We start from the raw sequence: 18,557 nt of genomic DNA on the forward strand, positions 1-18,557 counted from the left end.
AACACTGGACAAACTTTCTATGTGTTGTATTATACTCCTCAACTGCCTTCTAAATGACATCAGTTGTTGTGTTTTTTTTTGTCTCCATTGTCCAACAGCGAGATATTTTTGGGTCTTCCTGTCTTTCTAAGGTAGCAGCCACCCTGAGGCTCGGCTGGCCGTATGAATCATAACTTTTCCATGACATATAAAGGGGAAACAGACACAAGCCAACATCCAAACAGCTTTTCCTTTGTTCAGAGAACTGAATATATTTAACCTCTCAGATGAAGCTGTTAAAAGTCATAGAAAACATTCACACAAGCTGCCTTTCCACAGCTTTATACATCTCAGATGCTTGTAGACATTGAAAAGAACAGAGAAGCTGTGCATATGACACATATTAATGAAACAGATTAATCTGCAGTTTTATGAGGAAATCACTTTTGACTGTTACTGTCATATCATTCAGATGTCTCATTGTGGACAGACCGCATACATGGCACAATCTTATGCTTGTCATGAGTCACATGGACCTCTGAATAATGGTTTCACTGTAATGTGCGACAGTACACTGGACTATCAGTCCATGCTTTGGTGATGAAGGGCAAAATTTGAATTTTTGCTCATGAATAAAACAATAGAAGTGTTCAGGCAGGAAAATATTGCCCTTTTGTGAGTTAAACACAGAGACATACAACTGGATCCAAAAGTGGGTGAGAAGAATGTTTTATTTATTTATTTATTTTTTTGAAAGAAATTAAAGGGGTGCTTGATTATGATTTCACTTTTTTAACTTTTTTTACTTTAGTGTGTAATGTTGCTGTTTGAGCATAAACAACATCTGCAAAGTTACGATGCTCAAAGTTCAATGCAAAGGGAGATATTTTCTTTTAAAGGTGCCCTAGAATCAAAAATTTAATTTACCTTGGCATAGTTGAATAACAGGAGTTCAGTACATGGATATGACATACAGTGAGTCTCAAACACCATTGTTTCCTCCTTCTTGTGTAAATCTCATTTGTTTAAAAGACCTCTGAAAAACAGGCGAATCGTTACATAACAGTCGGGATCATTAATATGTACGCCCCCAATATTTTCATATGCCAGCTCATGTTCAAGTCATTACACAAGGGCAGCCAGTATTAACGTCTGGATCTGTGCACAGCTGAATCATCAGACTAGGTAAGCAAGCAAGAATAATAGCGAAAAATGGCAGATGGAGCAATAATAACTGACATGATCCATGATTACATGATATTTTTAGTGATATTTGTAAATTGTCTTTCTAAATGTTTCATTAGCATGTTGCTAATGTACTATTAAATGTGGTTAGTTACCATTGTTTCTTATTGTATTCATGGAGACAAGAGCCGTCGCTATTTTCATTTTTAAACACTTGCAGTCTGTATAATGCATAAACACATCTTCATTTTTTATAAATCTCTCCAACAGTGTAGCATTAGCCCGTTAGCCACGGAGCACAATCAAACTCATTCAGAATCAAATGAAACATCCAAATAAATACTATACTCACATGAGCTGACGCATACATGCAGCATGAATGACGAACATCTTGTAAAGATCCATTTGAGGGTTATATTAGCTGTGTGAACTTTGTAAATGCACTGTATTATAGTCGAGAGCTCAGGGGGCGGGGAGCGCGTGATTTAAAGGGGCCGCAGCATGAATCGATGCATAGTTAATGATGCCCCAAAATAGGCAGTAAAAAAAAAAAGGAATTAAAAAAAATCTATGGGGTATTTTGAGCTGAAACTTCACAGACACATTCAGGTGACACCTTAGACTTGTATTACATCTTGTAAAAACTGGTTCTAGGGCACCTTTAAAGAATTTTCTGTTTAAGGACTACAACAAACGGCTGGTATGGACTACAGTGACCTTCTTCCTGGGATAGTGACATCACTAACCATAAAATCTACATAAACCCCGCCCCTGATAATATGCAACAAAGGCCATGTTGGGCTGCTTTAGAGAAGAGGAAGAGTTCTCCACAGAACTCCATAAGAAACTACATAAATTTATCCACTAACCATTCAGGAACGTCCAGTTTCATTATAAAAGTTGTAACTTCTTCCTGAGTCTCTCCATCAGTGTCCGACTCCGGTTTGAACAATGTAAGGCTGAACACCGTTACTGACAATCCTCATTTTGGCTGCGTGAGATTCTCCAACTTTGTTGTTGTTGAGTTGTTAAAGCTCCGCCCTCTTCTGGAAAGGGGGCCGAGAGCAGCAGCTCATTTGCATTTAAAGGGACACACACAAAAACAGCGTGTTTTTGCTCACACCCAAATAGGGGCAAATTTGACAAGCTCTAATAAATGATCTGTGGGGTATTTTGAGCTGAAACTTCACAGACACATTCTGGAGACACCAGAGACTTAAATTACATCTTGTAAAAGGGGGTTTATAGGTCCCCTTTAATACTTTTATTCAGCAAGGATGCTTTAAATTATTTAAAAGTGTCAGTAAAGCCATTTACAATGTTACAAAACATTTCTATTTCTAATAAATGCTGATCTTTTGAACTTTCTATTCATCAAATAATCCTGAAAAAAATGTATCACGGTTTCCATAAAAATATGAAGCAACTTTTTTCAACATTTATTATAATGAGAAATGTTTCTTAAGCAGTGTAACAGATATAGGCTGGTGTGAACTGGAGGGGCTACAGCAGCAAATCAGCATATTAGAATTATTTAAATTATAATATAAACAGTTTTACTGTATTTTTGATCAAATAAATGCAGCCTTCTTTCAACACATTTAAAAATTTGACTGACCCCAAACAGTATATCACATACTGCATATTCTTTGTTTTAAAATGTCCAAAATCTCAAAATTGGTTTATTTCCAATTTTAAATCTTCGATGGTCCCACTTTGACATAATACCCCACAAAATCATATTACATAAACTGTCTTTTTGTTTTTCCATCACATATTTGTAAATAGTTGAATGATTGCAATTGCAAAAGACCTTCTTGATTTTGCCTGCAGGTCCATGAAACCAGATCCTGCTTGGTTTGTGCTCTTTCAGTGGAAATCCCAACATTACAACAAGGTATGTTACTCAGAAATTCAACAGAATACCAACACATGACAGCAAATCGCATTACGTAAGTGTATTATTATCGACATGACTACTTGAGTCAATTTATTTACAGCTGTATCTGGATTGACCAAGGTTAACAATCATGATGGAAAACTCTTTTATCACTCACACTATCATACACAAGATATGAATGCATTATATGTTAATCTAAGCAGCAATAACGGCATCATCTCTGGAGAACCGACAAAGCCGGTTTGTCCAGAGGCTCATGCGAATTTCACATGATACAAGCTCCCACTGTGTCAACAGGAAAATTGATACTGTACATCTCCAGAGAGTTTTCATTACACTTCACAGAAATCTGTAGGGAACTGTCTGCTTAAACGTACTATTTTAATTTGATTAAGCATTAGTGTCATTGCTCTTACTTTGGGTTAGATTTTTTAAACACTCTTAAAAATAAAGATTCTTTATTGGCATCTATGGTTCCATGAAGAACCTTTAACATTCATGGAACCTTTCCATTGTACAAAAGATTCTTTATATTATTAAAATGTTCTTTACACTTGGTTCTTTGAAGAACTGTTCACTGAAAGGTTCTTTGGGGAAACCAAAATGGTTCTTACATGGCATTTCTCTGGAAAAAGCTCTTCTGGAACCTTTATTTTTAAGAGTGTTGCAACCACATAGCAACACCCTGACAACAACCCAGAACATTGTTACATTGTGCTGGTGAGTTTCTCACAGATAAACACCACTTTTTTACCGAAACTTGTGCAAATCTTGTTTTCTATGACAATTTCTGTCTGCATATTTGTAAGGAAAGTGGTGAAGACATTGGAAAAAACCTGTTATTAAAAAAGGAACTAATAACAATTCTCATCTTGGTTCACCTTCTATACTGTATATATTTACAGTATAGACATTATATTTTAATAAATATAATATTGGTTATATAACACATGATTCAATCTTCTATGGATATTCTTTGTGCTAAAGGTCTTTGTGTTTTTAAAGGAATTTGATTTAATCTATCATGAAGGGTGATTACACTTGTCATTTTGATGTTGAAATCATAACGGCGAAGCTCTAATGCTACAAGGCAGAAAACAGCCTTCAGCAAGAGCAAGTACTTGTTTCAGCAGGATCATGGGTGCATAATACAGGTCTGAGGAGACGCACCTGCCCATTATGTTTCCTCTGACAACCAAGTTCAAGATTATTTACATGTACACTACTGTTCAAAAGTTTGGATTTGGTATGATTTTTTTTTTTTTTTAAAGAAGTCTCTTATGAGGTTACATTTATTTGATTAAAAATACAGAAAAAAAAAATATAATATTGTAAAATATTATTACAATTTAAAATAACCGTTTTCCACTTGAATGCATTTTCAAACATAATTTATTCCTGTGATGCAAAGCTGAATTTTCAGCATCATTACTCCAGTCTTCAGTGTCACATGATCCTTCAGAAATCATTCTAATATGCTGATTTGCTGCTCAATAAACATTTCTTATTATTATCAGTGTTGCATACTATGGTATAAAGTGGCCACGAATTAACAAATCATTCCCACGACTTGTTCCATTGTTTTAGTTAAATCAAAACGAGGGGACGAAATAGTACAACATGGCCACGATTTACTAAATCGACAGAAAGAATTAATATAATATGCGCATGATTTACTTGAAACAAAGGAAGGAACTGGTAAATCATGGCCACGATTAACTAAAACGAAATAACAAATTCTTAATTTGTGGCAATGACATATATATATTTCTGTCCACATGTCACATTGAGGGCTCCGTATGTATATATACAGTACAGTCCAAAAGTTTGGAACCACTAAGATTTTTAATATTTTTAAAAGAAGTTTCGTCTGCTCACCAAGGCTACATTTATTTAATTAAAAATACAGTAAAAACAGTAATATTGTGAAATATTATTACAATTTAAAATAACTGTGTACTATTTAAATATATTTGACAAAGTAATTTATTCCTGTGATGCAAAGCTGAATTTTCAGCATCGTTACTCCAGTCTTCAGTGTCACATGATCCTTCAGAAATCATTCTAATATGCTGATTTGCTGCTCAATAAACATTTATGATTATTTTCAATGTTGAAAACAGTTGTGTACTTTTTTTTTCAGGATTCCTTGATGAATAGAAAGTTCAAAAGAACAGCATTTATCTGAAATACAAAGCTTCTGTAGCATTATACACTACCGTTCAAAAGTTTGGGGTCAGTAAGAATTTTTATTTTTATTTTTTTTTAAAGAAATTAAAGAAATGAATACTTTTATTCAGCAAGGATGCATTAAATCAATCAAAAGTGGCAGTAAAGACATTTATAATGTTACAAAAGATTAGATTTCAGATAAACACTGTTCTTTTGAGCTTTCTATTCATCAAATAATCCTGAAAAAAAATATTGTACACAAATATTTTGTACAATTGTATGTTTCTTGAGCAGCAGATCAGCATATTAGAATGATTTCTGAAGGATCATGTGACACTGAAGACTGGAGTAATGATCCTGAAAATTCAGCTTTGCCATCACAGGAATAAATTACTTTGTGAAATATATTCAAATAGAAAACAGTTATTTTATATTGTAATAATATTTCACAATATTACTGTTTTTTACTGTATTTTTAATTGAATAAATGTAGCCTTGGTGAGCAGACGAAACTTCTTTTAAAAACATTAAAAATCTTAGTGGTTCCAAACTTTTGGACTGTACTGTGTATATATATATATATATATATATATATATATATATATATATATATATATATATATATATATATATATATATATATATATATATATATATATATATATATATATATATTACTATTTAGTCTTAATATTTTTAGTCTTAAATCTTAATATTTAGTCAATACTTTAGGCTGAACTTAAATTCATAAATCACAATCAATGTCATGATAATTTATAAGGTTCCACTTAATGTCCACTTTAGACACTCTACTAACTATAAGTAACTTTGCAACTACATGTCATCTATCTCTCATTAGAGTATTAGTGGACTGTTATAGGTTAGGGTTTGGGCTAATAAAATACGTCAGTACAAGAATGTCTGTTGGGAAGCATCAAAATAAAATGTTAGCAGATATTAAGCACAGTCTACTAATACTCTAATGAGTTATTTTATATTTAGTTGCAAAGTTACATATAGTTAGTAGAATGTCTAAAGTGCACTATTGAAATGCTTTTCACTTCTGAGTGAAACATGCTGCTAAATTGTACAACTCAACTTATATTTCCTATTAGTAATCCGATCATGTGGATCACTTACCATAAAGCACCACAAGCCAAGCAGATTTCTGCCCTGTGAGACATTTGTTTCAGAGAAGTAACTGTTCATTACTTCAAGGGCTGTGAGTGATCCACCATAAAGCAGATTCAAAGGTCCTTCACGAGTGCGGCTGAGGAAAGGTCATCACAGGAAGAGCGTCGGTGAAGCGCGTCGCTCCTGTAACTGTTGACCGGGAGCGCTTTATCTCAGCAGATAACCTTCAAAGACACCAGAGTCTTGCTCAACCACCCAACTAGCCTTCATTATCAGGTGAACAAACAAAAACACAAATACAGGCAGACTGTTGAAAGAAGGACACAGCTTTTGAAGATACTACAGTAGCTTTATCTTTCTCATCTACCCTTTAAAATCATTTCACCACAAACACATACAGTGAGCCCAATATTTAGAAAGTACGGCACACTTAAAAAGTCTAAATGTCATTGCATTAGATACAAAATATCACATTTCTTTCAAATGGCATTTGAAAGAAAGAACACATTCAACCAAAACGAAATGCTTTATGGGTTATATTTATGAAAAGATAATGCATTATAAAGTACATTATGAATACATACCTTTATGATGCAGGTATGCATTACAAACACAATAAAAGGACAATAAAGAAGCGTTTTGCAACCCTACACCTCTACTTGTTGGAAAAAGGCCTTGTTACAGGAAAAGCTACAGTATGCTATTATGAAAATAGCTGATGTTATCTAACACGATGACGATCGGGCATTTTTAAGTGATGCTCAAGTATCCAAATTCTCTGAGGCCACAGTATCTGACATTAGCAGCTTCATTACAAACATTCTGATTTCTGATTCTCACTACATCACCGTTATACAATAAAACAATCACACTTTAATTTCTGAGTGAATTTCTTTTTCAGTGTAGGAGAGGGAGGCGTTATTCATACCTAACAACAGTGCATTTTGCTTCAATTCAAATCAGCAGCAGCCAATCAGATTGCACCTCAAATGTAGGCCATAGATTCTGGCAGCATTTTAGATGGGTGTAACTGGCCGTTTTTGCTTGGTAAGCTTCAGAGCTCAATACTTCTCTTCCCACAGTGCATGGCATTTGGAGAATCCACCTACAGGAAATCATTCATGTAAAAACAGGAGCTCTTGCATGCAGCATCTTGCTGATCTACTTGTGTGCACTTTCTCACCCCTAAGCCTTCTGCCCTTCTGATTCTCGGCTCTGTAAAATACAGGAGAAAAGCTGGTAACATGCCTAATGGCTGCTGAGTGGATTAACAGGAAATGTTAATGAGCACATTGTTCATGTTGACACGATTGACTACACTGAAAGCAAAGTGTGACATTCTGTTCTGGATCATCAACAAACAAGCACAATAGTTTAATTCTACTTTATTGTTTAACATAAACACCGAACTACATATTATATATATACACACTACTGTTCAAAAGTTTGGGGTCAGTAAGATTTTTTAATGTTTTAAAAGAAGTATCGTCTGCTCACCAAGCCTGCATTTATTTGATTAAAAATACAAACAAAAACAGTAATATTGTGAAATATTATTCCAATTTAAAACAGCTGTTTTCTATGGCAATATACAGTAAAATGTAATTTATTCCTGTGATCAAAGCTGAATTTTCAGCATCATTACTCCAGTCTTCAGTGTCACATGAACCTTCAGAGATCATTCCAATATGCTGATTTGCTGCTCAAGAAACATTTCTTATTTTTATCAATTTTGAAAACAGATGAATCACGATGAATAGAAAGTTCAAAAGAACAGCATTTATTTAAAATAGAATATTTTCTAACATTATAATTGTCTTTACTGTAACTTTTGATCAGTTTAACTCATCCTTGATGAATAAAAGTATTGATTAATTTTATTTCTATCCCCCAAAAATAAAATTAAAATTCTTACTGACCCCAAACTTTTGAACGGTAGTGTTTAATGTTACAAAAGATTTAGATTTCAGACAAATGCTGTTCTTTTGAAATTTCTATTTATCATAGCATCATGAAATAAAAATGTAAATAACTGTTATCAACATTGCTAATAATCATAAATGTTTCTTGAGCATCAAATCATCATATTAGATTGATTTCTGAAGGATCATGTGACACTGAAGACTGGAGTAATGATGCTGAAAATTCATCTTTGATCACAGGAGCAAATTACACTTTACTGTATATTGACATAGAAAACAGCTGTTTTAAATTGGAATAATATTTTACAATATTACTGTTTTTGTTTGTATTTTTAATCAAATAAATGCAGGCTTGGTGAGCAGAAGATACTTCTTTTAAAACATTAAAAAATCTTACTGACCCCAAACTTTTGAACGGTAGTGTATGTCATGATATATAGTGAAATATTATAATTTAAAGGATTGGTTCACTTCAGAATTAAAATTTCCTGATAATTTACCCATCCCCATGTCATCCAAGATGTTTATGTCTTTCTTCAGTCGAAAAGAAATTAAGGTTTTTGAGAAAAAAAATTCCAGGATTTTTCTCCATAAAGTGGACTTCAACAGTTACCAATGGGTTGAAGGTCCAAATGTCAGTTTCAGTGCAGCTTCAAAGAGCTCTACACGATCTACAAGGGTCATATCTAGCAAAACGATGGGTCATTTTCTAAAAAAAATACAACTTTATATGCTTTATAAACACAATATATCACCTTGCATGTGCTTCCGCATTCTTCAAAACGCTTACGCTGTATGTCCTACGCCTTCCCTATTCAACTTACGGAACGAACACAGCACCAGTTTAGTTTTTTCCCGTAAGTTGAATAGGGAAGGCGTAGGACATACAGCGTAAGCATTTTGAAGAATGCGGAAAGCAGAAGCACATGCAAGGTGATATATTGTGTTTATAAAGCATATAAAGTTGTATTTTTTTTTTTAGAAAACGCCTGATCATTTCTCTAGATAAGACTCTTATTCCTCATCTGTTATTGTTTAAAGCTCTTTGAAGCTGCACTGAAACTGACATTTTGACCTTCAACCATCTGGAGGCCATTGAAGTCCACTATAAGGAGAAAAATCCTGGAATGTTTTCATCAAAAACCTTGATTTCTTTTCGACTGAAGAAAGAAAGACATGAACATCTTGAATGACATGGGGGTGAGTAAATTATCAGGAAAATTTTATTTGAAAGTGGACTAATACTTTATGGAGTCTTACAGAAAAGACCTGAAGGTGGGTAAGCACCTTAACAAACAATACTAATGACACTAAGAAAACCCCACACTATTTTAAGGCCTATCAGGCAACAAGTAGGGCAAATGTGTCGTGTGTTTAGAAGAGAAATACCCACGGGAGTGTCAAATAATTCGAAACCACTTCCTTACACGAAACAAAAGGCTGTGCGTGAAGTTCATTAGGGAATTCTGCTGAAACTCAGGGATGTTACAAAACAACAATTCAGTACAAAGCAACTGGATGTCAAGTGATTAAGAAAAGGCTTGCCAGGGAATGACAGCACCGAGAACAATCTTGTTAAACTGCATGTACTTCTCCTGTCTTAGGTCTGTCATAAGCTCTATAAATCACACAACAGCGTGCGTTTATCCAGGTCAGTTATGAGAAAACAAAGAAGCCATGAGGAAATCAGTATGGCTACAGACCTCGAGTAACTAATTAGACTTACTTGATTGTTAGCAAACACTAAAGCTGGTCTCAGTTTAGCAAACAGAAGACTCTGAGCAACCCTTGGGCAACGGAAGAGTGACGGCGGCATCATGTGAGCAGGACGACAAGCTCAGAGAGGTTGAACAACATCCTTATGTGTGTTTATCACCCTCCACTGACTCATCTGTTTTACCACTGTCCCAGTGACAGCACAGAAACTTCAACATGATCTACCACTGAAACACTGAGTCTACAAGATTCAGACAAACTGGGCACCTGAAACTTGGAAAATTCGATAGGTTTCATCTATAGAACGATAGATAGATAGAACAACAAGACAGACAGAATGAAAGACAGTCAGACAGACAGAGAGATAGATGCAAAATATTACAAACACAAGTATGATGGGTGTCAAGCACATGACACTTGATGACACATTCATCTGTCAACACTCCTGACCAACTGAAGATCTGCAAACACTGATCAGGACAGCAGCAGTGTGAGTTCAAGAGCTGACAGATTTCTGCAGAAATTACTGTGACATTCTGGCTAACATATGGGAAGATGAGGATTTTCCACATTGGCATGAAAGATTATATAATCCCTCCAAACTTCACTGAACTGGTGAAGACTGTTTTCAGTGTGTTGTACACAAAGCACTACAGCACAGCAGACTTTTAGCGCCCTCTGTGGTCTCAAAAGAAAACTGCATCTCCAATGAATGACTAGCACTGTTTAAAGGTGCTAAAGAGGATCTTTTCGTCGACTTAGAAACCAAAGTTAGTGTTAGTGGGTTTTTGAAATGAGCACATGCGTAAGAACAACCCCCCTCCTTCACAGCTCATTTCGAGGGAACGCCTCCCAAAACTCGTGCACGAGTATCGGAACACGAGTGTTTACCACCGGCATTCGCTGTGTCGTGTTAGTGGATTCATTATGTCGGACTCACCGCAGGTAATTCATAATCTGCAGTTGTTACTCCTGTCTCCTGACAAAAACATTGCATGCGGCGCCTGTACAGTGTGGAAAGTTACTGGAGCGCGCAGCCGTGCACGTCTCTCACAAGGAACGTCATGGCAGTGATTGACAAGCCAGAGGGCCAATCCGCGCACGTTTTTCACAAGGAACGTAATGGCAGTGATTGACAACCCTGGGGGCCAATCGTTTACGCGATGATCGCATAAACGATTGGCTGATGTTTTTAAGGCCCTACCTCGTGCACAGATGATGTATATTCATATTATTCCTTTCAGTGCACCTAATATATAGTCTTTTATCAGTTAGTAAAGACAGTTTCAAGTAATATTGCAAAAATGTATAAAACAAAACATCCTCTTTAGCACCTTTAAAAGGAACAAACATGAATGTTGTTTGATCTGTGAAGTGGGAATATTGTTATCGGCATTGCTGATGTGAATGTCTTCACCGGTATAATTGTGCATATGGATCTGAAGTTACTGTTTGGATTTACATGACAGTAGCTTCATTCTTCAAATGAGTTACTGTAAATGCAATGACAAGCTGTGTATTATTGCTTTCAGTACTGTCACCTTGTCTTTCAAAGAATTTTCTGTGGTAATCAACAGCATTCTATTGTAACGAACCCAGAACATTCCTTTAAGCAGGTGATGTTTTTGCTCTGTCGTTTCCTTCAAGGTGACACAGTTAATCAAGCTGATGCAAAACCGGTAAAAATTGAAGCGTCAGTCACATTAATAACATAACATAAAAACATAACCACAATGATGGGAACCAGATTTTTTGGATGAACACCCTGTAGTGCCGCAAATCAGATGGAAAGCCAACAGGTCGTAACAGAACACCTGCTGTTGCTACAGCAACCACTGGCCATCTGCGGCCCTACAGCTGACCAACAACTATCAGCTAGTACACTTCTGTTACTAACTCACAGAGAAAGAGTGGCTACTGTACACTGCAGAAATAGTATGCATACTGTGTGCACACTGTGTAAAATACAGTATCCCACAATGCGATGCGCAACACTCGACCTTCCATTTACAGCGAGATGAATGTCATAAACGTTTTCTTGCTCAAAAAAGCAAGAAATAGTTGTAATGAAACAGAAATAAGACACAAACAGTGAAATTCCTGTGAGGTCAGAAGAGGTCATTACTCGAGAAGCGCTTTTATTGGTGGACGACCCTGACAAATAAAAAATACACTCACATTCACACACACTCAATACATTTTCCTCCAACACATTGAGAGTAAAAAAAAAAACTATTCGCACTGTAAACGTTGTGGAGAGATAAAGTGAAAGAGCCAGGAAATATTCCTATAAATATTGCAACATTGCAGCCGTATGGAAAGACATATATAAATACAAGAATACTCTATAGATTTAGAAAAGGAGAGTGCAAAACCATTCTGATGAGTCCTTAATACTCTCAATACACGTGGAAACAAATGTGTGTGTGTGCGTGTGCGCATTTGTTTGTTGTGTTCCCAACACTGTGTTGATGTGGGAAGCTGACTAACCAGTGGGGAAGGTGAAAAGAAAAGCCAGGGAAGAAGAGGGAGAGAAAGACTCTGACATAAAGAGGGTGTGACTAATCAGGTGAGCGCTGCTTCCTGATTGGCAGATGGTGTCCTGATTGGCAGCTCTTAGAGACCGGCGTCATTGTAGGTGGGGGTGGGAACCTTCAGGATGCTCTGGGCATTCTCCTCCACCAGGGGGCGCCATTTGACTTCTCCTGTTAAAAGCAGGTCCTCCCCATCCAGAGCATCAATGAACTGCATCTGTGGTGGAGAAAACAACATCTGTGTTATCTGCAGGTGAGACCTGGGCTAGTATACAATGGAAGTATATTTTGACCAAAAAGTTGAAGGCAAAGGCTATTTTTTCAGAAAAGTCTGGTTGGGGCAAGTCACATATGTTTCACAAAACAATGTTTTGTATTTTATATTTTACATATTTGCTGTTTCATAATTGTTTTATGGTTTAAGGTGTGTTGAGAAGCCATTAAACAACTTGAACATACTTTTAAGACACAAATATGCTTTGGAAGATTTTTTTTTTTTTTCAAACGATTCTTATCAAATCTGTGGCAATAAATAGCGGTTTTCTATTGTAAAAACATGCCACAAAACCTGTGGAGTGTGAACCTCATCAATTTTCATTGCAGCAATGAAAATAGCTTTTTTTTCCTTGCCAAGACCTTCGGATATGAAGCAAAATGTAGACACTGAATAAAATAAAATAAAATAAAATAAAAAATAGAATAATAAATTAAAATAGAATAAAATAAAATAAGAATATAATAAAATAAATAAAATAAAAAAGATAAATAAATAAATAAAAATAAAATAGAATAGAATAGAATAGAATAAATCTACAGTAAATAAATCTACTAAGTCTGGCTTCTAGCCCCGGTCAACCCTACAACAAGGAATTCACGAAAGACAAGTGTGATCCAAACTGGGGCTGAACCTCACAGCAAGCCTGATCAAATCCAGGCTCAATTTACATCATTTCAATAATAGCGCTGTAAAAAGACAGACCTCTATGAATTCACCTCCTATAGTGTTTAAAGCAGGAAAACTAATTAAAACTCGACTACAATGAAGACAGCTGTTCTAATGAATGCAGGACCAGAGCAGCGTCCTGGGAACTAATTACAAACTGATGAAAACTCAACAACAGACAGGTACAGCTATAAAACATGACTGGATGAGACATGCTCAAATCCACTGCAAAATCCACACATAGACACTATTGTTCAAAAGTTTAAGGTTGGTAAGATTTCTTTTTTTTAATACTTTTATTCAGCAAGGATGCAAAGACATTTATAATGTTACAAATAAATAAACTTTTGAAAATTCCATTCATCAAAGAATCCTGAAAAAAAGATGCATCACCGTTTCCTCAAAAATATGAAGCATCACATTTGTTTTCAACATTGATAATAATCAGAAATGTTTCTTGAGCATCAAATAATCATATCAGAATGATTTCTGAAGGATCATGTGACACTGAAGACTGGAGTAATGATGCTGAAAATTCAGCTTTGATCACAGGAATAAATTACATTTTTAAATATATTCAAATAGAAGTTATTTTAAATTGCAATATTGTTTCACAATATTACAGTTTTTATTGTATTTTTGGTGAGCAGAAGAGACTTCTTTCAAAAATCTTACAGACACCACACTTTTGAACGATACTGACTGATACCATTTGATTTTCAACCCTCACACAGAGCCATCACATGGCTTCAGAACAGCTGGAATATATCTTACGGGGGTTTTAAGTCCATTTTGGCGGTCGAAAAGACTCGAAAAGGTCACTGTGTGTGAGGAGACGGGTAGCTCACTAGACAAGACACAAGACTGAGTTTTTTTTTTTTTTAAGAAATCCTCAATGATTAAATACATGACAAGAAAAATAGTCAACAGGTGCATTGAATGTCATTTCTACAGAAGAGGATTAGGGCCAAGCAATAATAAAAAAATAAAACCATCTTGAGATTAAAGTTGTTAAATTTCGAGAAAAAAGTCGAGATAAAATGTTGAGAATAAACTCGTTAAATTACGAGAAATAAACTCGTTAAATTTCTAGAAAAAAGTCGAGATAAAATGTTGAGAATAAAGTCATTAAATTAATGAATTTATTCTTGCAATTTAACAAATTTGTTCTCGTAATTTAACGACTTTTTTCTCGTAATTTAATGCCTTTATTCTCATAATTTAATGAGTTTATTCTCAACATTTTATCTTGACATTTTTCTAGAAATTTAACGAGTTTGTTCTCGTAATTTAACGACTTTTTTCTCGTAATTTAATGACTTTATTCTAAACATTTTATCTAAACTTTTTTCTCGAAATTTAATGTCTTTTTTCTCATAATTTAACGAATTTGTTCTCGTAATTTAACGACTTTTTTCTCGTAATTTAATGACTTTATTCTCAACATTTTATCTCGACTTTTTTCTCGAAATTTAATGTCATTTTTCTCATAATTTAACGACTTTATTCTCAACATTTTATCTCAACTTTTTTCTCGAAATTTAATGTAATTTTTCTCATAATTTAACGAGTTTGTTCTCATAATTTAACAACTTTTTTCTCGTAATTTAATGACTTTATTCTCAACATTTTATCTCAACTTTTTTCTCGAAATTTAACAAGTTTTTTTCTCGTAATTTAATGAGTTTATTTTCAACATTTTATCTAGACTTTTTTCTTGAAATTTAACGAGTTTTTTCTCGTAATTTAATGTTTATTCTCAACATTTTATCTCGACTTTTTTCTCGAAATTTAATGTCATTTTTCTCATAATTTAACGAATTTGTTCTCGTAATTTAACGACTTTTTTCTCGTAATTTAATGACTTTATTCTCAACATTTTATCTCAACTTTTTTCTCGAAATTTTATGTCATTTTTCTCATAATTTAACGAGTTTGTTCTCGTAATTTAACAACTTTTTTCTCGTAATTTAATGAGTTTATTTTCAACATTTTATCTCGACTTTTTTCTCGAAATTTAACAACTTTAATCTCGAGATGGTTTTATTTTTTTATTATTGCTTGGCCCTAATCCTCTTCCGTACATTTCAGTTCTACTTTCTGAGTATGAATTATCATATGCAGTAAAAGACAACAATACTCAAGCACTGAGAAAAGTTTTGCCACAAACTCAACTGACTGACTTCTCTCCTGTATGATTTCACATGTCGCTTCAGACCTTACGGTACATGATTTATAAGCTTCTTCAACATTTGACCTCCTAACTGAACTCCTTTCCACAAATTGATCATAGAAACGTTTTACTTCTCTCGTACTCTGTGAATAGGGAGCAGTAGTGCTGAGCACACATGCTACAAGATAAGACATTTGTCAAATGCTTTTAGTCTCTGTTGTGCAACAAATCCTCCGCCATGGTCTCGTCAGTCATCTCGTCACTTGCTCTCGTCACGTGATCAGTGAACTCCGATTCCTGCTGCACTACGTATGACTCCATAGCTCGTATTGGATAAGCTGGATGGGATTAAAGCGACTGTTACCCAAATGAATTAAATGTTGTTGTTTTTTTCTGAACGTACCAGTGGTATATTCTATCCTAATTTCACCCTCACGCTCCATCGCGGCAATATCGTGAGACAGCTTTTCACCACGACAAGAAATATCGTCACATTTTAATCTTGCGAGATAAAAATGGCATTATAAACAATTTTTCAAAACATCTCCTTTTGTGTTTCACCAAATAAAGGAAGCGATGAGGGTTTGGAATGACATGAGGTTGAGTAAATAATGTCAGATTTTTGGGGGGTGAAATATGTCGTCCATTTCATTTCCAAACTTAGACGTATCCACATCTGAGCTTGGAAAAAAGTTGCCACACTTTAAATGAGCCAGTGGACCATTCTTAATGCCGCAGGAGTTTAAAAACTCAAACACACACACACACAATGATGTCAGAGCTAGCGGGTGTTTGTCGAGAGCAATTAGAGTTGAATAACGATGCAGTCAAGCACCAGCGCACATATGCGAGCGCACACACATCCAGCCGCGTGTGACTTCATCAGGAGAGGCCGCTGTAGCCATGACGACGGTGTCCCTCTCTGCGCTGTGTCATCAGTCGCTGCCATGCTTCATGTGCTGCACCTGTGACTGTTTTCTTTTCGTTTCACCTTCTCGCTCGCTCCTTCTGCTTCTCCCTCCATCCAGAGCTAAGCAGGCCCCTGACACTCGGATGACGCTTATTTGTTGTTTTTCTTTCTTTTTCGCAGAATGCCTGCAGGCACCAGCTCGGTGGCGTATAACGCACACCTCTCGCAAACACTCTCGTCTGTAATAAATTCCTGCCCGCACCTGTAATGAGCTCATGGCCTCGGCAGTGATGGAGAACACTCATTGTGTGTTTTGCTGAATGATGGAGACCGGACGATGGGGTCTTCAGTCGGACTTTGTTCCAGATAATCATGAATTGATGGATAAACGTGCTGAGGAAAAGTGCAAGGGTGGAAACCTGAGGAATTTATTAGGGATGCACCAATATTGCCTGTTTTTTTTTTTTTTCAGTTATCAGTTACTGGAAGTAGATCATATGTGAAAGACAATATACAATCATTACAGACAAAGTAAATCCCAAAGGCTGATCAGACTGATGAAAACCTTGTCCATAGTAAACATGGACAACTGTTTGATGACACACACGTGCAAAAAAAGAAAAATAAAGGGGGAAAAAAAAGAAAAACTCTAACTCCTCCCCAACTTCCCGCTGCCCTGTATCCTGTTCTCTCATTGGCTGTAGGTCTTCACCAATGTAATTTTCAGTCAGAACACATTTCACACAGCAGGATTTTGAATCGCAGACAGGTCCAGATATTTAGCATGCCAAATATCTCACGGACGTCGGCGACGCATCGTTGATTCTCACTCGTGAACAAGCACTGATTTGCCTCCGATTTCAGGCATTTGTCTGCAAATGAAAATTAGGGCTAAATTTGTACTCTGCATAACAAAGCAAGTGGTTGTATTATGAATGTGTCATTGAATCATTCACTCTCACGATTCATTTGAATTCGTTCATGAAACGTTGTGTTGCAGTTCTGCTGTGGCTTTCATAAATTAACTAAAGCCATTAACAGTTCATTTTGGACCTTGCAACCAGCCAAAGTACAATCACTTCATACCTTGAGTGTATGTGTATATACTGTGTATATATATATATATATATATTTATGAATGAACATTAGCCTTGATTACTAAATGTTGTAAAAAATAGTTGTGCATTTTTAGTTCATAATAGCTAATTTTGAACCTTGTAAAGTGTTACCCATTAAACATATAAATCTGAAAAGCAAAACAGTTTTTTCCGAATATGACCAAAACAGTTCAATCTGCTCTGTTTCATGTCAAGAACTGTTGCTGGTGTAACGCAAACTACTGACACACACTGGCGTGACAACACTGGCAGGTCAACAGTTCCTGTTTGTGTTTAGATCCGCGTTGTCATGCCACTCTCGCCAGAGGGTAAGGTGTGCACCGGAGGAATCAATCAAAGATTCACAGCAGTGAACACGCTTGTCTATGAACGTGACGTGGTAAAAACTGTATAAACTTTGCAAATTCTTGAATTACAAAGGATTTGGCATGAATAATTGTTTAAGATGTGTGTTTCCCAATATGAGTGTCAGAGGTAGAGCTGCACGACTTGATTAAAAAAAATCATATGGTGATTATTTTGACAAATACTGTGCAATTATATATTACAATATATATATATATATATATATATATATATATATATATATATATATATATATATATATATATATATATATATATATATATATATATATATATATATATATATATATATATATATATATATATATATATATATATATATATATATATATATTTACACAGTACAGTCCAAAAGTTTGGAACCACTAAGATTTTTAATGTTTTTAAAAGAAGTTTTGTCTGCTCACCAAGGCTACATTTATTTAATTAAAAATACAGTAAAAAACAGTAATATTGTGAAATATTATTACAATTTAAAATAACTGTGTACTATTTAAATATATTTG

General features: G+C 35.1%; 1 protein-coding gene and 1 long non-coding RNA gene across 2 annotated transcripts in view; one reads left to right on the plus strand and one right to left on the minus strand.

Annotated features, from left to right (window-relative positions):
* LOC125273603 lies at nt 1–17,241 on the plus strand. Its single transcript, XR_007186107.1, has 3 exons — nt 1–695; nt 2,998–3,061; nt 16,749–17,241. It is a non-coding gene; the product is annotated as an uncharacterized LOC125273603 (long non-coding RNA).
* LOC125273602 (ubiquinol-cytochrome-c reductase complex assembly factor 1) overlaps nt 12,106–18,557 on the minus strand; it is a 27,331-nt gene continuing 20,879 nt past the window's right edge. The window contains exon 9 of the mRNA XM_048199118.1: nt 12,106–12,759. Coding sequence (XP_048055075.1) covers nt 12,625–12,759 — 135 coding nt within the window. The 3' untranslated portion in view covers nt 12,106–12,624. The remainder of the gene's footprint in view (nt 12,760–18,557) is intronic.

The sequence above is a fragment of the Megalobrama amblycephala genome, linkage group LG8 (assembly GCF_018812025.1).
Source record: "Megalobrama amblycephala isolate DHTTF-2021 linkage group LG8, ASM1881202v1, whole genome shotgun sequence".
In the NCBI taxonomy this organism is placed as follows: Eukaryota; Metazoa; Chordata; class Actinopteri; order Cypriniformes; family Xenocyprididae; genus Megalobrama; species Megalobrama amblycephala.